The 24,884-nt window shown below is 38.5% G+C and overlaps 1 protein-coding gene across 5 annotated transcripts in view; it reads left to right on the plus strand.

Moving 5' to 3' along the window:
- Window positions 1-24,884, plus strand: part of crlf3 (cytokine receptor-like factor 3) — a 70,918-nt gene that overhangs the window by 21,137 nt on the left and 24,897 nt on the right. For 2 of the 5 annotated variants that reach the window (XM_069929849.1, XM_069929850.1), the window contains one exon: window positions 15,473-15,607. The exons of 2 other annotated variants lie outside the window; for them this stretch is intronic. In XM_069929849.1, coding sequence (XP_069785950.1) covers window positions 15,485-15,607 — 123 coding nt within the window. In that variant the 5' untranslated portion in view covers window positions 15,473-15,484. Of the gene's footprint in view, window positions 1-15,472; window positions 15,608-18,894; window positions 19,016-24,884 lie in introns of those variants that run through there. One more of the 5 variants, XM_069929852.1, reaches the window with a different exon arrangement.

Genomic DNA, 24,884 nt, shown 5'->3' on the forward strand with positions numbered 1-24,884 from the left:
ATAAAATTTACCCTTTAGCATTTGATAAACGCATAAATATCTTGTATAAATTTTCCATCGTCTACATTAGGCACATACACATTCATTAAAGTCCAATATTCTGAATAAATTTGACAATTGACCATTACATATCTCCTGCTGTATTTATGGTTGTGTCTAATGTTTTTACTGGTAAATTTTTATGTATTAATATTGCTGCACCTCTAGCTTTTAAATTAAATGAAGATGCCAATACCATTCCAACCCAATCCCTTTTTAATTTTTCATGCTCTTTTTCTGTCAAATGTTCCTTTTTAAAAAAAAAACTGCAATATTCATATACATTAATTATTGTTTTCCATTTTATTGGGTTCTATATTCCATTAAAATTAATGGTAATAAATTCAAATTTCCTATCATCAATTACCTTTATTAATCATCCATCCTCCTTCTCCCACTCCTCCCATTCTCACAATATTAACAACATACTTTATAATGGTCTTGATTAATCTAGGGTACAAGGAAAAAGGGAAAGAAAGAAAACAGAATAAAGATAGAACCTCTCCTCCTCCAAGATGCACAAAGTTGGTATAACACCTTTAAAGCCTGGACAAAACTACATTAGCAGTCATAACTCTGCTGCAGTTAGCTCCATACTCCCAACTTACTCACTTTAAATGCAATACAGTCTCCTGTTGCATTATGTCTGTGCATCCTAAGTCATTTATGGTTCTTTTAAATATATATAGATCACTTATAGATTAAAAACTCTCCTAATTTTATTGTAATAACAACGGAAACCATTCAGTGATACATTTCATTCAAGGTGTCTCCCACTGCTTATCTCTCTCTTTCAGGCAATGAATCTGCAAACACCTTTGCCTCATTAGGCTTCAATTTTAAAAAAAAACTGTTCTTCTCATCTGGACAAAAACCTTCAAAACTGCTGTATACCTTAAGTCAATAATATATTCCATAATGTATTAACTGCATTGAAGTCTTTTCTCTTTTTCAACAAATCAAAACTTGTATCAGGGTAAAAGAAAATCTTACTTCCATTATAAATCACTGGTGACTATCTTTCTTTTGCTTGTTTAGCCACCAGTTCCAAGATCTTCTCTCTTACTTCGTGACGAAGAAATTTAACCAGTATGAGACGAGGACTATGATCTGGTTGTGGCTTTGGCTATAATGCTCTAAGAGCTCTCCTTGAAACTCAGTTACCCCCCCCCCCCCCAAAGATTGTGGAATCCAAAGCAGTTAAAAAAACCTTAATTTCTTAACCTTCATCTCCTTCTTTAAGTCCAAAAATCTTTGTAATTCTTTCTACTAAAATTTTATATAATATAATTTTTTTTGCATTAATTGATCTTTTATTGCAGCCGCTTTAACCTGCATTTTCTTCATCTTTCTTAATACCTTGAATCTCAAAATCATTCCCTTTCATTTTTTTCTTCCACAACTTCAAATTTTCTCTCCACTTGCTGCATAATTTTTTTCCAACTTTTTTGTAAATTTTTTATTTTCAACTGTACTTTCTCTCATTTTCTAACTTCCGATATTAACATCAAGGATTGCTGGAAATTCTCCATATAATTTTTCATTTCAACTGTAGATATATAGGACTCTCATTTTTCCCACCTTTTTAGCCATAGTTCCTGTTCAAAATGTATTTCTTCTTGTCTTGACAACTGGAAGCCTCTATAGGCTTAAAATCTGAAATTGTCAAATTGTCTCCGTTTCTTGTGTTCTGCGCACGCGCGCGCGAGAAGTCACTTCTTCACCAGTAGCAGGTGGCCATTGTTGGGAGAAACCTTGCACAGCAGTGTCCAAGGTCTCCTCAGCTCCTAGCCTGTCTCCTTTGAATACCTTCCGGACAGCTCCTGGATCCTTTCTTCTTCATCTAGTTCTTTTTCTTTCTCAATGACTTATATTTTACAGCTGGTTTTTCTTTCTTTGGTGCCATTTTAAATTATTCTCCAAGTCTTCCAACAATTCATCCTTCTATTTTTCTTAAGTTTAAAGAAAGGTTGAGAAAGTTTTTTTCAACTTTTTTGAGGAGAGTAGGGATTTTGCAATCTATGCCCACATATCTCGCCCCCCCCCCCCCCCTTAGAGTACATACATTACATCACATACAACCCAGAGATTCTTTTTCCTGCGGGCCTCTTTCCTGATGGTAGCAGCGAGAACAGAGCGTGTGCTGGGTGGTTTGGATCTTTTTTTTTTTAATTTTTTTATTTTTCACACCATAAATCACATTAGCCATGATATACACTATTTCTTTTTCACACATATACAGTGACTTTTTCTCCCCCCCCCCCCTTTCCTCCCAAACCACCCCCCCACCCCCCCCTCTCATCCATTTTAGGTATACAATCTAGGTTGCATTAAGCCAGTCAGACAATGTTGTCATTCAACAAAATTACACCAGAAATTCTACTGAGTCCATTCTTTTCTTTCCTTCTCCTTCCATCAACTTAGGTAATGTTTGTCCCGGGTAGGTTTTCGCTATTGTATTTAATGTAAGGCTCCTATACTTGTTCGAATATTTCAATATTATTTCTTAACCAATATGTTATTTTTTCTAATGGAATACATTTATTCATTTAAATTTGGTAGTTTCTTCCTTTTAATTTGGTTATGTATTCCATTAATATTTAAAGACATATAGTTCAGCGTAGCCCTTTTATATTTTGTTTATCTTCTCTTTCCGTTTTTCCATCATTACCTTTCCTCCTTTTCCATTTCTGTTTTCTTATTTTCAACTCTTTATAAGACAACATTCCTACAACATCTAACATTTTCCTTATTCTCCAATTTCTATCTTCTTTATCCCCAATCTCTCCTTCACCTCCTGAGTTGTCCTTTATCCCTTGTCGGACAACCACATCTCTCCTCTCCATTTGGATTTGCGAATCCACTCGCAAGCGTCAACTGATTTTGCAGTGACCGCTATTTCCCCCCACCCCGCCTCCCCCAGAAAAGATTTCACTTTTCATATGTCACAAAGGTCACTCTTTTAATTCCCTCCTTATTCTCTCTATTCCATTACCTTCCCTTATTAATTCTTGTCTATACTATCTATATTTTCCTCTAAGTACAGATACATTCATGTATGCTCATTGTCTCTATTCACTCTTATACCTCTTTACCCGCATACATATCAATCGTGATCATTTTTACTCTCATTACCCGTCTTCATCCCTCAGTCTATTTTTGTCTTTACCCACATACATATCAATCGTGATCATTTTAACTCTCATTACCCGTCTTCCTCCCTCAGTCTATTTTTGTAATTGTTCTGCAAATTTTCGTGCTTCTTCTGGATCCGAGAATAGTCTGTTTTGTTGTCCTGGAATAAATATTTTCAATACCGCTGGATGCTTTAGTATAAATTTATACCCTTTCTTCCATAAAATCGCCTTTGCTGTATTGAACTCTTTTCTCTTCTTTAGGAGTTCAAAACTTATATCTGGATAAATGAAGATTTTTTGCCCTTTATACTCCAGTGGTTTGTTGCCCTCTCTTACTTTTTCCATTGTCTTCTCCAGTACCTTTTCTCTTGTAGTATATCTTAGGAATTTTACTACAATAGATCTTGGTTTTTGTTGTGGTTGTGGTTTAGAGGCCAATACTCTATGTGCCCTTTCTATTTCCAATTCTTGCTGTAGTTCTGGACATCCTAGGGTCTTAGGGATCCACTCTTTTATAAACTCCCTCATATTCTTGCCTTCTTCATCTTCCTTAAGGCCCACTATCTTTATGTTATTTCTTCTGTTATGGTTTTCCATTGTATCTATTTTTTGAGCTAGTAGTTCTTGTGTCTCTTTAGTTTTTTTATTAGATTTCTCCAATTTCTTTTTTAAGTCTTCTACCTCCATTTCTGCTGCTACTGCCCGCTCTTCCATCTTGTCCATTTTCTTTCCCATTTCTGTTAAGGTCATCTCCATTTTATTTATTTTCTCTTCTGTGTTGTTTATTCTTTTTCTTAAATCCTTAAATTCCTGTGTTTGCCATTCTTTAAATGACTCCATGTATCCTTTAATAAGAGCAAGTATATCCTTTACCTTGCCTATCTTTTCTTCTTCTATTTCACCATACTCTTCCTCTTCTTCTTCCTCTGGGTTGGCCATCTGTTGTTTCTTTGGTGCCCTTTCCTCCTCTTCTTTCTTGTTTCTATTGTCTTCTGTGGTCTCTTCTTGCTGCAGGTGTTCTGCAGCTGTCGTTGCCGGCTGTGGAGATCGACTCCCCAGCTGGTCCCCCCTCCCGTCGGTGTGTTTTTTTTCATTCGCATCGCGCATGCGCGGTTGCGCACTTTTACTCGGCTCAGCGAGCCATTTTTGTAGTCCATTATTTACCGACCTGAGGGAGCGGGTTTCTCTCTCCGCAGCGGGCCTCTTCGGACAGGTAAGGCCTTCACCTTTTTCCTCCTTTGTCTTCTCTTCCTCTCTTCTTGCCGTTACTTTCGATTTTTCTTTTTTTGTCGCCATCTTCTTTCCACCTTTATACTCACTTTTCTGTAACTTTTATTTCTGTGCCTTTGTGTTTTCTCTTGTTTTTCCCGACTTTTCTGGAGAGGGCTGGAGTTCACCGTCCGGCCACTACTCCATCACGTGACTCCTCCGGTGGTTTGGATCCTTGATGACAACTGCTCTCTGATGACGATGTTCCATGCAAGTGTTACTCGAAGGTGTCCTGGGCTATGTCCATTACCTTAGGCTCAGGGTTATTGGTGCCCCCATACCAGACTGTGATGCAGCTGGTCTGTGCACTTTCCACCACACATCTGTAGAAATTTGCCAGGGTTTCTGAGGTCATACCAAACCTCCACAAACTCCTGAGGAAGTCGAGCCAGCTTTGGGTTCGTCTGTGTTTGAGTTTGAAAATGTCAGATATGGATGCACACCAACCAGAGGAAATTGAAAAGAGATGTCACGACACTCAGGAACTGAAACTGTGACAAGGCCACTTTGGGTGCAGGGGTAATTTTGAAGCCAGATTTAAAGGCAAACCTAACCAAAGATTTGTTCACATCATCATCATTTGGTTGACAAAGATCTGGCTTTCAGTTGTCTTTTGAATGTATGAGGAATGTTTCATTATGAGAGATGTCCTTTTCCTGATGAAATATTAAAGATATGATTGTATCATTTATATAAACACTTGAAATTAATGCAGCATGACCAGTGACTTAACTAGTTAGGTCTATGAATGTGACATAGATATCAGAAATACTTCCCATTGCTCTAGGGATGCCCTTGGAAAGGAGAGGCAACAGATTAAAAACTCTACATTGAAGAGGGGTGGAGAAAGAAAGAAATCTGGATTTTACCCTTCATTCCTCTTCTCTATTCTTCTTTTCCCTTACCACTCCCATGTGAAATGGCTCTGATTCTAGCTTGAAAGAATTCAGTGAATCATCAGTTTGTCCCACAAATAATTCTCTATATCAATTAAAAAGTTACCATCTACCAGATGTCTAATTGTGTTCTAACTTTGTACAACTTAAAATTGTCACATCCCCTCATCTTCTGGCCAAGTCTATTTAATCAAAACAAACTCTTTACTCAAACACTTCATTATTTCATACACTGATCATGTTGTCTTAAGTCCTAGAAAAACACACCAACTGTATTTGCTGGAATCTGAGCAAATAATGAGAAGTTGGAGAGGCTTGTCATTGTATTTGCTGAGTCCACTCAAAAGCACAGAGACCCCAGTTCTTTGAGTCTATCTTCTTGAAAATGTTTCTAAGTTCCACCTTTTAAGGACTTGTTACCCCTCTTCTATGATGTCGAAAGCCCTTTTGACAAAGTTTTCCCTGGAACACAACAGGGGTAGTGTTCTACTTATTCTGCCATCTGTTTGATACGATTGCAGGTTACTTTCCTTGACCGAGTTTTCAATAGAGCTACTATTTTCTTTGGATCTGTGGCCTTTAATATCTTCATAAATACTGTAAGCAAGCCATGTTAAAGAACAATGGGGTGCTATGACCAAGGTGTACCCAGTAGTTGGTGTTATGTCAGCAGCGTGGACTTGACGCTGTGCAGTCCTTGACTCACTCAGTTTTCTCTGTTCATTCTTTATTTGTTGCTGTCAAGGTCAGTAACCATTACAGCAATGACAATTCACTTAGCATGTTCTTGTTTGCCATGTTTTGAGAGTAGCATTGTAAATGATATATTACATTTCACTCTGTCTTCTAAATCTGTCTTCTAAATGCTGGCAAACACTTGTTGAAATGTCAGAAATATATCTTTACTTCCTATGGACACTGAGTTCCTTCAGTATTTCTGCCAAGTTGGCATTTCCAGTTAAGAATTAATAAAATTCTGAAGTACAGTTCCAGTGAAATGCCTTTGATTTTAAATATTTTCTGGTTTCTCTGTCCAAAGATGCATCATGTACTGTTGAATATTTCCAGCATTATTTTGTTCTTTATTTCAGAATTCCTGTATTTTATGGAGTTTCTGTGCTGAAATGTTCCAAAGCTGCTTGCACTTTTTTTGGTTGTCTGCACGTTTGTTTCCTGTTTCTTTTTTAAATGCTGTGCAATTCTGATTACTCTTCATTTTTATGATTGGCCCAGTAGTCTACATTCTTGGGTGACCCAGCTTCCAGAGCTTGTGAATTCGCCTTTTGCGTTGCCTGCAGTTGAGCCACAAAAACTTTTTTTGCAAATTTCTTGGCAACCCATGCCAGGTCATGGACAATAACAGATGAGAAAGGTGAAGCAAATACACAAGTTAAAGCCAACAAGTCTGTCAAATGTGCAGGCTTGTGGAAGGTTTGGGCTAAATTGCATTTATTTTAATGCAAGAAGCCTCACAGGTAATTAAGATGAACTCCACATGGATTGGCATGTAGGGGTAGTGATGCTGTATCTATTACAGAAGCATGGTTGAGGGAAAGGCAGGAATGGCAATTCCATGTGCAAGGTTATTAACAGAGGTAGAGGTGAGAGAGAAGGGAAAGTTGCACTATTGATTAGGGAAAATGTCATAGCATTGCAAGATATCCCTGAGCAAATGACCAGCAAGGCCATATTTGTGGAATTCAAAAAATAAAAAAATGGGTAATATGAAGGGTTGTAGAGGCCCCCAATAATTGGACCATAATATATGGGAGTAGGAATATATGGGACCATAATATATGGGAGTAGGCTATTTGGCCTGTCGAGTCTGCTCCGCTTTGCCATCATGAGCTGATCCATTCTCAGCCTCACTCCTCTGCCTTCTCCCCATACATAGTTATCTGCCATAAATATACCCAATGACCTGGCCACCACAGCCACCCATGGCAGCAAAATACTCTCTGGCTAAAGACATTCCTCCACATCTCTTAAATGGGCACCCTTCAGTCCTGAAGTTGCATCCTTGTTTCCTTGACTCCCTTGCTATGGGAAACAACTTTGCCACATCTACTATGTCCAGGCCTTTTAACATTCAAAATGCTTCTGAGGACCCCCAAAATCCTCCTGTACTGCAAGAAGTACAATCCAAGAATTGTCAAATGTTCCTCATATGCTAATCCCTTAATTCCAGGAATAATTCTTGTAAATCTTCTTGGAACCCTCTCCAATGCCAACACATCCTTTCTTAAATATGGAGTACAAACTTGTATTCTTTACTCCAATTGAGGCCTTACCAGTGCCTTGAAAAGCCTTAGTATCACAACCCTGCTCTTGTGTCCTATTCCTCTAGATATGAATGCCAACATTGCATTCTTGTTCATCACTGACTTGACCTGGAAGTTTTCCTTTAGGGATCCTTCACAAGGACCCTTTGCACATCCAAATTTTATTCCTTATTCCAAAGTGCACAACCATCCACTTTCCAACATTGTATTTCATTTGGCCACTTCTCTGCCCATTCTCCTAATTCATCTAAGTCTCTCTGCAGCCTCTCTTTTTCCTCCTCACTACCTGCACCCCTCCCCCCACCTCTCTTTGGATGAGCAAATATGTACAGGAATCACAAAATTATAAAGCAAAGTGATTTTTAACTTCCCTTATTTGACTGACTGCCTTTGTGCCAAGGAAGTAGATGGACAGAATTTAAGTTGGTCTAAATAAAAGTTTTCTAAATCAGTGTGGATGGCCGTACATGAGAAGGAACTAAACTTGACCTGCTTAGCAATTGGGGCTGGGTACATGGCTGACTTGTTAATTGGGGAGGAAGGATGGTGTGGAACACTTCAGAACCAGTGAATTTTTTAGCTACAAGATGGTGAAGGAAATGGATGGGTCTGGTGCTCATCCAGTAACTCTCAAAAATTGAATGGGAGAGTCTGTTTGTAGTTAAAGGTGTGTCTGGCAAGTTGGAGGCTTTAAAAAATAAGATGAAAGGATTTCACAGCCACTATGTTTCTTTGGGAGTGATGACAGAATTCTAAAATATCCTAGAATTAAGGACAAAGGTAATCAGAGAGACATGGCCTTTGGGATTTGTGGTGGACTTTGACATGGCCTTTAAATAATCTGTGGAGTCATGGGTAATGGTGCTTCTCGTCTGTACTTAACCTAGAGGAGGATATGGAAGTTAGTTAGTTTAAGTGAGCATCCCAACCTAATGAAAGAGAGGGTTGGAGGATTTGAAATGCATTACTGTGGATAATATGGGGCCGAGCCAGGTGTATACTTTGATGTTATGGACGCTCGGAAAGAGATCACTGGAGTTCAAGCAGCGATTCTTGCAATGTCCTGAGCCAAGGGTGAGGTACAGGGAGACTGGAAGGTGTTTAAAGTTGTCCCTTTATGAAAGATGAGCTTCAAGGACAAGCCAGGGAATACAGACCCGTCAGGTTTGTATCAGAGGTGGGAAAGCTACTGGAAGAAATTCTGAGAGTCAGTGTTAATTTGCATTTGGAAAGACAAAGGATTGATTAACTTGGCTCAGTGGAAATTGTATCTCGGAAATTTGATTTTTTTTTTAGTGGAGATGGTCAAAAGAATGAGAGCAGGGTGGTGGTCGTGGTCTTTGTGGACTTTGGCATGGCCTTTGAATAATTTGAATGACAACATGGGTGGAGCAATTAGTAAGTTTGCTGGTGATATCAAAATTGGTGATTTTGTGGACTGTGAAGGTTGTCTACGGTTACCACAGGGTTATAGATCAAGTGAGCAAGGAATGGCAGGTGGCATTTAACTTGGTGAGAAGTTAAGTGAGAACTGATGTACTTTGGGACATTAAACCAGGGCAGGACTTGCAGTGCATGGCTGGGCTCTGTGAGTGTTATTGAACAAAATTATTTTGGGGTGCAAGTACATAGTTCCCTGAAACTTTCCTATGCTGACCAAATTGACTACCTGAGCTGGTCCCATTTGCCTGTGTTTAGCCCATTTTGCCATAAACCTTTCATATCCATGTACCTATCCAAATGTCTTTGTCTTTTAAATGTCTTCACCTCTGTGGTTTCCTCTAGAAGCTCGTTCCACAAACCCACCACCCTCTGTGTGGAAAAACTTGCCCATTGGGTCCACTTCAAAATCTTTTCCCTCTCACAGACCTCCAATTTTAGAGCCCCTCCTCTGGGTGAAAAGGCCGTCACCATTGACCTTGTCTGTGAACGTAATGATTTTGTAAACTTCAGTTTCCTACATGCCAGTAGAAAAAGTTGCTGCCGATCCAGCCTCTCCTTGTAACTCAAACCCTGCAATCCTAATAACATCTTGTAAATCTCTTCTGCACGTTTTCCAACTTGATGATATTTCCCTTAAAACTTTTGCCCACTTTAAGTCAATCTTGTAAATTTAAATTGGACTACAAATCAAAAACCTTTGTGAAAGTATGCTTTTTGTAGGTAATGAGAATTGGGGGTTGTCTTTGAAATTTTCTAGACAGACTTTGATAGGTCTCGAAATGGCGCATAATTTAATCCATGTACTGAGGCTGTTAATCTTTACCAAACCTAATCAATACCTAGATCCGAAGAACACAAACCAATATTTTGCAATTTGTCATTTTTATGCTGTTGTTTCCCAGCTGAACTTTAACAATACATATTAAAACATGCTGAAACTTGTGTGCTAGTAATACCCTAATAGCCAGTCATGCAAAATATCTGGATGAGTTTGCTGCAGAGACTTAGATAGATGTAACAATTTACTCTCAATGTCCCTTATCTATCAATTGTTCTCTCTGGTTCTTTGCTTGAAAGATTTCCTGTTTCAAGAAAAGTACCAAATGTTGACTTGTATCTGACCTAGAGTAGTAGCTACAACTTCTTTCAGGTAACCTGAATTTTGGTGAAAAGTAAGTTATTGTAGCAAGCAAGTTTTGCATTGTAATCAAACTTGAATGTCACTTTCAAGAGATGCTTTTTTTTTTGTCCATGAAATTGAGATTCGTGGTGTCAGTTGTGGAGAAGGCTGAGAATCTGGTCTTCAATGTGGTCTCACAGAACTTGAATACAGTGATAAATATCCCTTTGTGGCTTTGCATTATTCTGAATAAGGAAGGATGTTCAGAGGTCTTGGATTGCTGCTGACCTGAGCTTGGCTGATACCAGTCAGATTTCTGATTTATTGTCAGAGTACCTACATGACATGACATACAACCCTGAGATTTTTCCTGCGGGCATGCCATTGTATTGGCAGTGCAAATACAACTACGCAATATACATGCATTAACAAATAAAGAAATGTAACAAACTGTGTGATTAGAGGAAAAAAAATCAATAGAGTCCTCGAGTTCCTGATTGATTGCATTTATAGCAGCTGTTCCTGAACATGATGGCACAAGTCTTGTGGCACCTATACCTTTCTCCTTATGGCAGCAGTGAGAACAGAGTGGTGGTGTGGATCCTTGATGATTGCTGCTGCTCTCTAGTGGCAGCGTTCCCTGTAGATGTTCTCAATGATGGGAAGGGGTTTACCTGTGATGTTCTGGCCCGTGTGTACTGCCTTTTGCAGGACTTTATGCTCAGGGGTATAGGTGTCCCCATACCAAGCTGTGATGCAGCCAGTCAGCACACTTTCCACAGATTTTTAATTCTAGGCCGGGCTCCCTCCAGATTGAATTTTTTTTCAGTCCTTCCCTCCCTCTATCTTGCCTCTCCTGCACGTTCAAATTTATTGACACACATACCAAAAGGATAGAGGTTGTTTTGTAAATAGACCTCTTATGTAGTGCAAGTCATAGTGTATCAGTGCAGTTGCAGGATGAGATCAGTTGGTCCAGAGCAAAGGAAAAAATATAATTTTATAATTTTTGGGGGTTTATTTACAGGTATAATAATGGTGAGAATAAAAACAATCCTTCATGTGTGTGATCTTTTATTTGTGAATGTATTTTAATTAAAAACAATTTGTTATTTATAGCATGCTAGAAGCTATTTCTGGCCGTTTAAACCTGTGCCGTCCAATTACATCTAAATTAACCTTCAATTTGAACGGTAGGAGGAAACCGGTGCACCCCATTGAAACTCGAGCAGGTCAAGGGGAGAATGTAAAAAGTCCTTACAGACAGCGCCGGATTCGAACCCAAGTCACTGGCGCTGTAATAACACTGTGCTAACTGTCCTGCCCTAACAGCGGGAAGAGATGAAGCTAGTGTGGCCGGAATGGATTGACCCTATTAACATGTAAGCTGCTTTTCCAAGGCACTATACATAGATGATCTAAACAGCAAAGTCTAGCAAAGAAAATGGCACCCAGTGCAGGTGTTGGCTTCAGTGGAGGCCCAAAAGTTGGGTTTCACCGCAGGGATTTTGAGAGTCGATCTGACCATGTCCATCCAAGCTTTTAATGCCTTCCCTGTTTTAATATTCTTTAACTTTCATGTATTCCTTAGAGTTTAGAAGAATGAGGGATGGTGTTATTCAAATGTAATGTGATGAATATTGGGATATTTTCATTAGTCGGAAAGTTGCAAACTATGGGACAGAACTGCAAAATAAAAAAAGTTTTTTAAGACGAGTGTGTCAAAATTTCTTTGAGGGTAGTGAAACTCCTAAGTCTAACAGTACGATTATAAATAATCATGCTGAAATAAATGATACTTTTTCTCAGTTTTATTTTAATTTATACAGTTCTGCTTCAGTTAATGATCGAACTTCTATGATGCAATTCTTGGATAGATTGAATATTCCCACTCTCTCTTCAGAGAACAAGCTGAAGCTGGAACAGTGTATCTCTAAGTGAGATTGCTGCAGCTATTAACTCTTGGCAGTCTAGCAAAGTTGCTGGGCCAGACGGCATCCCTGTGGAGTTCTACAAAATATTTTCTCGCCTTTTGATACCTCAATTGGATTTAGTTTTTTATTCCTTAGCAAGTGGGAATCTACCAAAAACATTTTAGAAGACTCAGTTTCTTTAATATTTAAAAAGGATAAGGACCCATTAAATTCTTCCTCTTGAAGACCAATTACCCTTTTAAATGTGGACACTAAAATATTATCTAAGATTTTACCACCAGGCTAGAAAATACTATACCTCTTGTCTCCGAAGATCAGTCTGGGTTTATTAAAGGTCATAATTCTCAATTTAATATTCTCTGTTTTTAAATATTCTCTACTCACTACTGAGTATCCTCTGAACCTATTATTTCCTTAGACACTGAAAAAACATTCAACAGGGTGGAATGGGAATATCTATTTACTGTGTTAGGAATATTTAATTTTGGTCCCCAATTTATCACTGAGATAAAATAGATATATTTATCTCCTGCGGCTTCAGATTTTACTAACTCAATTAAATCCAAACCTTTTAAATTTCATTTTTGGAACTAGATAAGGTTGCCCTTTAAGCCCTTTACTGGTGTTGGAACAATTGGATGAAATTTCTGGAATTACCAGAGTTGGATGTGTCCAGCTCTTTATGTAGGTGACCTTTTGCTGTATGTATTAAATCTGGGTCGATCGATTCCTTCTATTCTATCTCTTCTTCAGCAATTTAGCCAATTTTCAGAATAAAAATTAAATTGACAGAAAAGTGAGATATTTGTATTGAACTCATCTAACTCTTTAGATTCCTTTCAAAATAGTTAATAATCAATTTAATTATCTGAGTATTACCATCACTAGGGAATTTAATAACCTGTTATTGTAACATTGTAAAAATGTAAGAACATTTTCTTACCCTACTGAGTCATGTTAAGAAGTCCTTGACTCAATGGTCCCTGCTTTCGATGTCCTTAATTGGATGTGTTAATATTATTAAGATGGATATCCTGCCAAAATTTTTATACATTTGTCAAACTACCAATTTTTGTTCCTAAATCCTTTTTTGATTCTTTGCACTCTCGTATCTTCCTTTATATGGAATAATAAGCTTCCTCATCTTTTTTTTTAAATCTTCCTTCAAAATATTAAGAAAAATGGTGGCTTGGCATTAACTAATTTTAGATTTTACTACTGGGCAGTTAATATCAAGCCCCTTTCACATTTGCCAGTGATCCCAGAAATTGAACGCCAATCGGCCTTTAAAGTGGCAAGTGTGAAAGCAAAATCTGCTCAACGTTGGCATCAGATGACGTCATCTCATGCTGGGGATTTCCAGCCTCGATCCATAGTACAATCCCCGGCATCTGCAGATGCCTATGTTGAGATCAGGCAAGTGTGAAATTGGCAATTGCTTCACAGGCACTTCCTATTAAAGGTAGAACAGACCAAACACTGGGGATAAACCCTTGCAAGTGTGAAAGCATTCCGTGTCCCAGTTAGTAGTGAGCTAGTGTGAAAGGCCAAACACCCATTCCTATCCCGGACACTGAATGCATGAAAGGGGCTTTAGGCATTCAATCTTTCTTGATATCTTTATATCAACCATAATTTTGCCTCTTTCAAAGAACAATCTGTTAAATTTAATACCCAGACACAATTTTTTTTGTTATTTGCGGGTTAGGAATTTTTTGAACTAGTTATCTTTGAAACTTCCTCAGGATTTGGAGTTTAATGTTATAGGGAAAATGTATAATTTTCAACTGGACCATAAATCCTTTATGAACTACTTTTGCTATCTAAGGATAATTCCCTGATTGAAATTTTTTAAAAAAAGCTATGGGAACAAGATTTCCAACTGATATTTTCTAAGACTACATAGGATTCTATTTTGAACTGGTATTTATTCATCTTTGTACTAGATACTCGCTATTGCAATTTAAAGTTGCACATCGTGGCCACTTTTCCAAAACCCGATTAGCTAAATTCTATCTGAACTTATCTTCTAAATGCGATAAATGTAAAACTGAAGATGGTTCATTGTATCATACATTTTGGTTATGTCCTTCTCTTAATTATTGGGAAGGTGTATTTTGTACACCATTAGTTCTTAATTTTAATTTAGCTCCATCTCCTTTTATTGCCTTGTTTGGAATATGTGGGCCCTATGATCCAATATTGAATTCTTCACAATCTCATGTAGTAGCATTTGCTTTGCTGATTGCCAGAAGGGCCGTACTAATGAAATAGAAAGATGCCGTCACTCCAATTATAATGGCTTGTTTGTCTTTTGGGGGAAAAAAATTGATGTTCCACTACTGTAATAAGTGTAAACTTTATTTCTTTATAAGGTTTTTTCAATATTTCCCAAATTTGTAATCTTAACTAATTTTTGATTCTTGACCTCATTGTTTATTTTTTTCATTATCAGTTAATGGACTATGTATTTTGGCAACAGCCTCTGTAGGTAGGGGGTTGAAGTTGTCGATTAGCCAGTTTTTTCTTTTTGCATTTTTTTTAGATATAACATAGGTTTTGTTATTATTGATATTAGTATATAAATTTGATTATTATTTTATTCATGATTATTTGCCTATAAATTTGATTATTATTTTATTCATGTTTATTTGTCTATAAATTTGATTATTATTTTATTCATGCTTATTTACCTATAAATTTGATTATTATTTTATTCATGCTTATTTACCTATGTAACATTTGCTAAATTAAATTAATAAAAAACATTGAAAAAAAGGGTAGTGAAACTCTGGCCTTCTTGAAGGCCAGATCATTAGATATCTTTTAAGGTGGTGATAGATAACTATTTGATAGGTTTCCTGGATTTGCCTCCAGTGCTCCTGTAGCTTCTGCAGCCACAATTACAGAGTGGGGTGTTGTAGTGAAAAGGTGAATTGGTACAAGCAAGGGCAGCATGAGGGCACTGTTGTGGGGTTCATTTAGGAGCTTGATGGCTGCAAGGAAGTAACGAGTTAGAGTGCAATTTCACTATGGGAGAATAGTGTGTGTCCAGGCTGGGATGGGTTCTTCGGTATGTGGGCTGGGATTTGTAATTGGGTGCCTGCATTCCTCCTAAGCACTGCTATAATAATCTGAGATTTAATCACCATAACTCATCCTATTCTTGATTGATTAAGAATTCTTTAGTAAGTGAGTTGAACTATTGATAAAAATGCTGGAGCCATTGGTTACATCTGTAGAAGGAGACACATTCAATGTTTCAGGCTAGGGTGGAATAAAAAGTTAACTTTAAGTCAAATTTCACTGTTGTCCTGTGGACCTAACTATTTCTCATTCTTGTTTTGCATAGGAGAAGATTGCAATGATGGAAATTGAAATTCAGGCTGAGCTACTTACAGAAGCAAAGGAGAGTATTGAGGCAGCAAAGAATTATAAGGATGAATTAGAACAGCGACTACAGGGCCTGAATCAGGCAAGGAAACAGGTCAGTTGCTTTCCTGATTTTTGGGAGCAAGGATGCCTTTGTTCAGTAAGGAGAAACTCATTAAACTAAATGACCTCCTCCGGCTGTTCCAAACTACTTCACAACCATTGAATTATAGTATCAACTGCTATAGAATAGCCAATTTCAACAAAATTCAGCACATAACCAGGAGGTGATTGGCCATTTAGACGTGCATTTGTTCATGTGGCATGGAAGTAGCTGACTAGTAGCTAACACATCCCTGGTTGCCTTTTGAGTGGATTTTCATGAACTATTGCTGTCTTTGTTATTTGTTTGAGTTATATTCAACTACATTAGGTTTTGGACTTAGTTTTTTTTTAAAGAAGTGTAAATATTTTTGCCAACTTCTGTTCAATGTCATATCTTTCTACTCTGAGTTCCTTGTGTTTACATGTAATGTAGTCTTTGACCTGATTAAGAAACAACACAAGTCTCGATCAGGATTGTGTGACCCAAGGACGAGCGTGGAAATGGTACTATTTCTGCATAAATCTAGCCCTTTTGGACATCGAAGATCACATGATTTAGCGTGTTTATTTATGTGGGGTGTACTGAACCCAGAGCACCACCACCACCCTTCCCACCATCGAGAACATCTACAGGAAATGCTGTTGTTAGAGAGCAGCAGAAATCAAGGATTCACACCACCTAGCACACACTATGTTCTCACTGCTGCCATCAGGAAAGAGGTATAGGTGCCACAAGGCACGGACCACCAGATTCAAAACAGCTGCTACCCCTCCACCATCCAACTCCTCAAGGACCTTTATCGATTTTTTTTTTTTTCTCTCTGTATTGCAGTCAGCCTGTTAACATTTCTTTATTTGTTTACATGTGTATGCTGTGTACATTTTCTGCCATTACCAATAAGTGGTATTACTGCTTCAACTGGAGGAAAAAGTAGAAGCAGGCCTTGTGCCAGGCCTTGCTAGCTCCAATAATTTTCTCAGCTGAATAAACTGATTTTTTAACACCAGAGGCACTTTTCTGAACTGCCAAATTTCTGAGCAAACTTGGATTCATTAATATTGCTTGTGAGGCAATGAGATTGGAGTTGTCTCTTTTTACTTCAATTAAGTATGCTAAAAGTTTTTGTACTTTTTTTACAAAGCATCTGTTCAGTTTCAGCAAGTTAAAATTTTGGTGCATATGAACATTGTACAATGTAAGTAACCTTCAGAGAAGTTGCCTTCAGAGAAAATACTTTGGCATTGTTTACTTCTCCCCAAGCAGGTAGATGGTGAACACCACAATTTGACTGCCCCAAATCCGCAATAGCTTTGATGGAAGTGTCAGCCTAGATTTCATGTTCACATTCTCCTTGAATGCATTTTTTTAATTGGATGAGGAGGTGCAGCTAAGATTCACCAGACCGGATCCCTTGGATGACAGGTCTGATGGATGAAGAAAGACTGGACGGGCCAGGGTTGTATTCATTGGGACATCTAACACTCTGACAGGACTGGACAGGGTTTGTACAAGAAGAATGTTCCTGATGTTGGGGAACAAGGGTTTACAGTCTAAGACAGTAGTTCTCAACCTTTTTCACCCCCACTCACACCACCTTAAGTAATCCCTTACTAACTACAGAGTACCTAGGTTGAGAACCACTGGTCTAAGGAGAAGGAGGAACCATTTATGATTGAGATGAGGAGAAACCTTTTCATTCAGAGTTAATCTTTTTGAATTTCCAAAGTTGTTTAAATATACTCATTAAATATACTCAGAAGGTAGCTGAATGTGACCCCATTTGCTAAAGATATCAAGGGGTATGGAGAGAAAGCAAGAAGAGGGTCCTGAAGTTATATGATCAGCATTGAGGTGCTGAATTGCCCTCTCCTCCACCAGCTTTGTACTTTTCTAAGATCTGATTGCTGTCATTTCAACGAAAGGCAAGGTAATTATCCAGAGTACTTTGACCAGCATTGGTTTCACTAAAAACATATTGTATAGATATTACCCCATTCCTGCTTGCAGAGGCTTGTGCTTTTAAATTGACTGTTATGTTTATTGCATTATAATGTAACTGCTTTGTGAAGGTTCTTCATTCGCTCTCAGAGCATTTGGTTGCATGTAAAACACAAATTGGGAGTAGGGCATTGGACTGCAAGACTCCTCTGCATGGTTGAGCTGATTGGAACCTCAGATCTATATTCCCATTTGCCTACTACAACAAATCTTTACTCCCTTATCAAGCATCACTCTACTTTTTGTTTTAAAAATATTGAAAAGCTCTGTTTCCACCACTCTATAGTGAGTCCAAAGACTCACCATCTTCAGAGGGGGGGGGGGGGGGGGGAATTACTAATCTGTTTTAAGTGGGGACTACTTATTTTTAAATAATAACCTCTCCATATCGATTCTCCCACAGGGAGAACCATCCTCTCCACATCCCTCTGTCCTGACACCTCAACATGTCCCACTTGCATTCTCCTATACTCTAACCTGTTCAACTTTTCTTCATTGGAGATTGTTCTTGTGTGTGTGTACTTCACAATCATTTTCAAATTTCAAGTATTTTTGTTTATTTATTAAGCTGGCATAATTGTACCTAAGGACCTTGAATCCAAATTTGAAATTAAATAATAATTACCTTCGAATGCATTTTCTCAAACTTAGCAGGCAAAATAATATAATATTCTAAAAGAATGGACAAAGGCGGGTTTTCACCCAGTTACTAGATTGTTGTTGCCACATTTCAACTCTTGCATCATCCTGAGAAACTCGCAAAGCCAGTTGAAGTCCGGAAGAAAGAAAAGAAGCAAATCTCTACAATCTATACTGTAATCTACCAATTCAATGTGAAAGCCAATTCACGCAGCGGCTTCCCAGCTATTGGATATTAAAAAGACACTCAATTTCATGACATTCTTGACAATAAATTCTGATTCTGAAGAAATCGTCTTCCACTCCTTCGGCGTTTACGGTCCCAGTTGCAGTCTCGGTACTAACCTGTATAGTAGAATATTGGAGATTGGGGGGAGCAGAGTTGAGGATACTCCCCTTTGAATTTTTGCAGCAAACAATATTTATTCAGGGATTATGCATCCAAGCCATCATTCTATTGGTTGTGTTGCTCTTGTGATTCTTTTGTCTGATCTATTCATGTCTTAAAACCAACTTGGAAGTGGTTATTGTGAAATAATTACAGTGTAGATTTGCTTCTTTCCATTCTATAAGTTTCAGTAGCAAGAGAAGGTTTAAAATGAATATTTTTTATGGGAAAATACTAGAGTCTGTTAAAGAAATTTGTTTTCTTTTGGTAGTGTATCTGCAAGTCGTGAGAACCAAGACCATGCTGTTCTCAAAGCTCAAGCTAGATGTCTTGCTGAAGTTCACAGATAACAGGTCATGTGAATAGTTGTGAACATGGTGTAGAATGGAAAGGTAAACCATATTCTAATGACCAAATAAGTTATCATGGAATGATAAAAGGAAGGAATGTAACGAATTATGAGAGGGGGGGGCTTCTACTATGCTACGTAGGCCAACAAAGAGTTAATACTTTCGTAGTTTAAGCAGTCCTCAGCTGCAGAGCTTGACTAGAATGGGATGGGAATATTAAGCAAGAGATATGATAGATCAGAAAGTTACTAGATTGTAAATCACAAAAATTGCAAAGAAGTAGGAAAAATATTAGATTGCCAAAGTAAAAAAAAAATATTTCAAACAACATGCAAAACTGCACATCACGGTCTGGCATGGGGACACCAAGTCATCCTCCCCATTCTCGATGGTGGGGAGGATTTTGCCTGTGATAAAATCAGTGAACCGGTGCGGAATCGAAAGGCCAACATGGCCTGTTTCCGCTCCGTAAATGGTTATATATCCTGGGTGTGTCCACTATTCTTTGGATGACTTGGTGTCCCCATGCCAAACTGTGATGCAGCAGGCCAGCGTACTTTCCACCACACATCTGTGGAAAATTTCTGATGTCACACCAAACCTCCGCAAACTCCTGAGGAAGTAGAGGTGCTGGTGGGCTTTCTTCACAATGTCATCAGAGGGTGGGTCCAGGAAAGATCCTCTGAGTAGTGACTCCCAAGAACTTAACCCTCTCCACCTCTGATCCCCCCCAATGATCACTGGATCATACACCAGTCGCTTGTTCAGTTGTAATTTTGTTTCCGTTCAGATTGGACACTGAGAGTAAAACGTTTTTATCCCATGTACGAGTGATAATGCCAACAGATGGTGGAATGCAGCTCATGCCAAAGCACAGACTTCTATTAAATTCCTTCCTGTTTTTTCCCCTTTTTGCTGTCTAAGGAAGAGATTGACAGTCAAGATAATAGTGACAGAGGCTCGTGTGGCTTGTTGCATCATTTCCTTTCACAATTGAGTTGAAATATGAAAAACATAATTGCTAAAAAAGGTGTTTGAAGGGCATCATTTGCTGGTGAATTTTTTTAGACATGCAACATGGTTGTAGGCCCTTTCGGCCAACAAGCCCTTGCTGCCCATTTACATCCAATTGATCTACAACCCTGGTAAATTTTTGAATATTGAAGTTATTATCATTTAGCATGAGGAAAGAATGAAGCATTAGAAATACAGTAAAACCCTTGGGATTAGTAGATGGCAGATAAGTGTATTTTCTGGTTGCTTGGGATTTGCTCTTACCATGACCAACTAATACACCTGAAATAAGAATAAACATTTTAAAAGACAAAAATACTATTCTTTCTTGCACAAAACAAATTTCACTTGCATGAATATATAAAGCTTAAAGCATTTTACTTTATTTTTGGTCACATACTTTGAAAACATTTAACTGTCGCTGCATCTGCAGGTTCCTCCCCCTCCACAGAGCTGCCCCAAAGATGAACAATAACCTCCCCTCCTCCAAGTTTACAGATAAAGTATCTGACAAGGGCAACTCTTACTAAATAGGGATAAGGAGGCACTTAAAGAGAGTCATCCCAACAGCGAGTGGCATCAACCAGCTGTTTATCATTGGTGGTGCCATTACTGTTTCATATAACTTTATTCAAACAGCTGCTATGAGCAAAGCACGACCAAAGCACTCCCCTGGTTGAATATTTCCTTCCGTCTTCATCAAAGGTTTATGTGTAACTTCAGAGAACATTTACTTTTGCAATTTTAAACTTATGAAATTTTAACCTGTTTTTGTAATTTTTACATTTATTTTCCTTTTTTTTGCTGGTTGCCTGAGGCTGTCGATTGCTTGAATTCAAGATACCAGAGCTTTACTGTAGTCAACAAATAGGAACCATCTTGGTGGCAGGTTTAAGCAAAAGGTGGAATTGACAATGCCAGTATTGGAGCATAAAATTGAGTTGCTATTCTTTTTCTTAAATTCTCTTTTCTTTCATAAATTTATAATTCATGATGTCCTCCATGGAAAAATAATTGCAAATGAAATTCATGCAATATTTATTCTGCAAAATTTACTTTAAGTAGCAGACTCCAAATGGGCATATTGTGTCCAGGTCTCAGAAACATAAGGGAGGGATTACTGCTGCAGGGTGACCATGAGTTTTTGCCAGGTCTTGATCTCCAAATAATTTTACTCCATAGACGACATGCAGTAATCAGTTTAATCATCAATGTCTGGTGAGAGGTAATTCCTGAGATACAAAAGTGGTCCAGATTTTTCACTGTGTTAGCATGCCATAATTAGACTCCCCAAAGCGTCCTTCAAAGGCCTGGGTGTCGACATCAACTTGTGTGGGAGACGCTTGCCCTCGACCGTCCTGCTTGGCACAGCAAGATCACCACAGGAGCCGGTGCAGCTAAAGTTAGGTGCATCATTGAGGTTCAACGAAAGTGTGCTGTGCTCAAGGTCCAGGCATCATTCACTGCTACGACAGCACCCACCCACTTGTGTCCCACGTGTGGGCGAGCCTTCAGGGCCTGGATTGGCCTCGCCAATCACCTCTGGGCCTACAGCCACCAATATTCTATTTGACTTTGAAGCCATGGTCATCATCGACTTTGAAGGACGAACAACAATAGACTCCTCAACAAAAAACTCAATCAGGGACTCATTTTAAGATTTCTTACTTTTGCAGTTTATTGATTTTCTTTCCCTAACACCCCCTCCCCTCTGTATAGCACAGTCAGTTTGTTTGCATTTCTTGTGTGTGTGTGTGTGTGTGTGTGTGTGTGTGTGTGTGTGTGTGTGTGTGTAATTCTGTTTTGTCCTCAGGAACAAGAATCTCAGGGTTGTGTGTACTCTGACAATAAATCTGAAATTATGCTTCAGTATCGAAGGACCAGATAGTAGTACAGTAGGAGCAGGTTAATAGAGGCCCTTGGTTTTGTAGGTGTGGAGTGGAATCCCTTTACTGAATGATAGTAGATGTGATTGCCTTTTTGTTTCAGATGGAGTGTTACACATAGGCTTAGAGCTTCTACATTGTACATAAAGTACGCTGCTTGACCTGCTGAGTTTCTCCAGTATTGTGATTTTACTTCAGTCATGGTGTCTGCAGACTTTTGCGCTTCGCTACATTCAGATTATAACACAGTATAAGCTCTTGGTCCTGCAAAGTTGTACCAGCCTATGTGAACCTACGCAAAATAATTTATCCCTTCCCTACCTTACACTCATTTCTCTCTATTTTTCTTGCATCCATGTGCCTATCCAAGAGATTTTTTTTAAATGCCCCTGTCCTACTAGCTTCCATTGCTACTCCAATGTCTAGCACCCACTGCTCTCTGTATATATAAAAAAAACCCTGAAGATTCACCTGCACTTTCCTCCACTCACCTTAAAACAGAGTTTGGGGATCAGTTTGCTCTGTTCTATTCACAGTGCCTGTGAGCTCTTTCTTCAAGCACCTCCTTTCCCTGAAATCCCTTTCTCATGACAAAGTTTATTTCCTGTGGAAATTAATTTGAAGATGGAATCTTGGAAAGTAGTTTTTGTTAATCTGATGTGAAGAGAATCTAGTAGCCTTCAACATTTCTAAATTTCACCGGCTAAAGTGGTAACTTACACAGGTGAGTGGATAAATTGGCATGATACTTTCTTGCCCTCCCCATTCAATGTCTGATAAATCTTTCAATGTATGCACCATTTAATCTTTTTTATTTTTAAAACATTTTCATTAATTTTTATAAAGAACATACAAAAAGGTACAATTCAATAAGATGATATGGATAGTTACACAAAGTTGAGGCATTTATATAACAAAAACATAAATGAATTGTAAATCATATACATAATTCATATTCATACCTTTTCGTGGATGAAAAACTCTAATACGTGTAATACAAAAAAAAGTAAAGGAGAAAAACTCAAAACCCTTACCTAACCACTATATAAGATTAGTAGTAAAACCTTGTAAAGATTTAATATCTATTATCTATGAGAAATTGTTATGCTAACATCAGACTTCATTAGTTAAAATTAACAGGATTTAAATTTGACTATATCGGATGTGGATTGGTTGATTGGTCAATTCTCAAGTTGGTTGATAGCTTTTCATTATGTGCTTGTCGTCGTTACAGTTCGAAGTGGCACATAGAGGACCTTATCAAAGGCTAAATTGTCTTGCTTTCATTCCAATATGAATTTCCTGGTATGACCAGGTGTAAGAGCGGAGAACCATTTAGTCTTTGAGCACAGCTTAATGATTCTCTCTATTCTGTATTCTGTTACACCTGACACCACCACCCCCTGGTTTTAGTGTCTCAGCCCCACTCAAGGCTAGTCTCAGCTAGCATTAGCAGTTTTAAATTCAGCTTGCTTCTAAATGGTCAGGTATCCCATTATAGGAATGTAGGAAATAGGAACAGGAGTAGGCCAAAAATGGCCCATCGAGCCTGCTCCGCCATTCAATAAGATCATGGCTGATCTAATTTATGATCTATCTCCACCTAACTACCTTCTCCCCATAATCCCTAATTCCTCTATCATGTAAAAATTTATCTAACCGAATTTTAAATGTGCCTAATGAAGCAGCCTCAACCACATCCCTGGATAGAGAATTCCAAACATTCACTACTCTCTGGGAAAAACTATTTTTTCTCATCTCTGTCTTAAATCTACTCCCCCAAATCTTGAGACTGTGTCCTCTCGTTTTAGTTTCCCCGGCCAGCTCAAAAAACCTTCCTACATCTACCCTATCCATACCCTTCATAATCCTATAAGTTTCTATAAGATCTCCTCTCATTCTTCTGAACTCGAGCGAATACAATTCTAGACGATTTAATCTTTCATCATAAGTCAACCCCTTCATCCCAGGGATCAACCTAGTAAACCTCCTCTGGACCGTCTCCAAAGCCAGTATATCCCTGCTTAAATATGGAGAACAGAACTGGACACAGTACTCCAGGTGCGCTCTCACCAGTACCTTATACAGTTGCAACACTACCTCCCTACTCCTGAATTCAATTTCTCTAGCGATGAAGGTCAACATTCCATTTGCCTTCTTAATAACCCGCTGTACCTGCAACCTAACCTTTTGCGATTCATGCACAAGCACTCCCAAGTCCCTCTGAACAACAGCATGCTGTAGTTTTTCACCCTTTAAATAATATTCAGCTCTTTTATTTTTCTTGCCAAAGTGGATAACCTCACACTTACTAACATTGTACTCTTCCGCCAGACCTTTGCCCACTCATCCAGCTTAACTATATCCCTCTGTAGACTCTCCACATCCTCATTACAATTTGCTCTTCCACTCAATTTGGTGTTATCTGCAAACTTGGCTACACCACATTGTGTCCCCTCCTCCAAGTCATCAATGTAAATGATGAAAAGTTGTGGGCCTAGCACTGACCCCTACGGCACCCCACTTACCACTCTCTGCCAACCTGAAAAACTCCTACTTATCCCGACTCTCTGCCTCCTGTCAACCAATTTTCGATCCATGCCAATATACTTCCCCGGACTCCACTTTCCTGTAACTTACTGATACGTCTCTTGTGCAGCACCTTATCAAACACTTTCTGGAAATCCAAATACACATCAACCTGTTCCCCTCTATCCACCGCACCCATTATATCCTCAAAGAATCCTAACAAGTTTGTCAAACAAGATCTTCCCTTTCTAAAACCATGCTGCGTCTGCCTGATTGAACCCTTGCGTTCCAAAAGTTAAAACACTAGTTTTAACCATTTCTACCATATTATTGGTTCCTGCAGTCTTTCTGCACATTATCCATGAGTATTTTGCTAGTCTACACTTTCACCTTTCATTTATTCTCCCTCAGACTTGGTGATACTGGTGTCCTTCCATTAATGCCCCTGAGAAGATGGTTAAGATTCAATCACGTGGTTCACC

The sequence above is a fragment of the Narcine bancroftii genome, chromosome 3 (assembly GCF_036971445.1).
Source record: "Narcine bancroftii isolate sNarBan1 chromosome 3, sNarBan1.hap1, whole genome shotgun sequence".
In the NCBI taxonomy this organism is placed as follows: Eukaryota; Metazoa; Chordata; class Chondrichthyes; order Torpediniformes; family Narcinidae; genus Narcine; species Narcine bancroftii.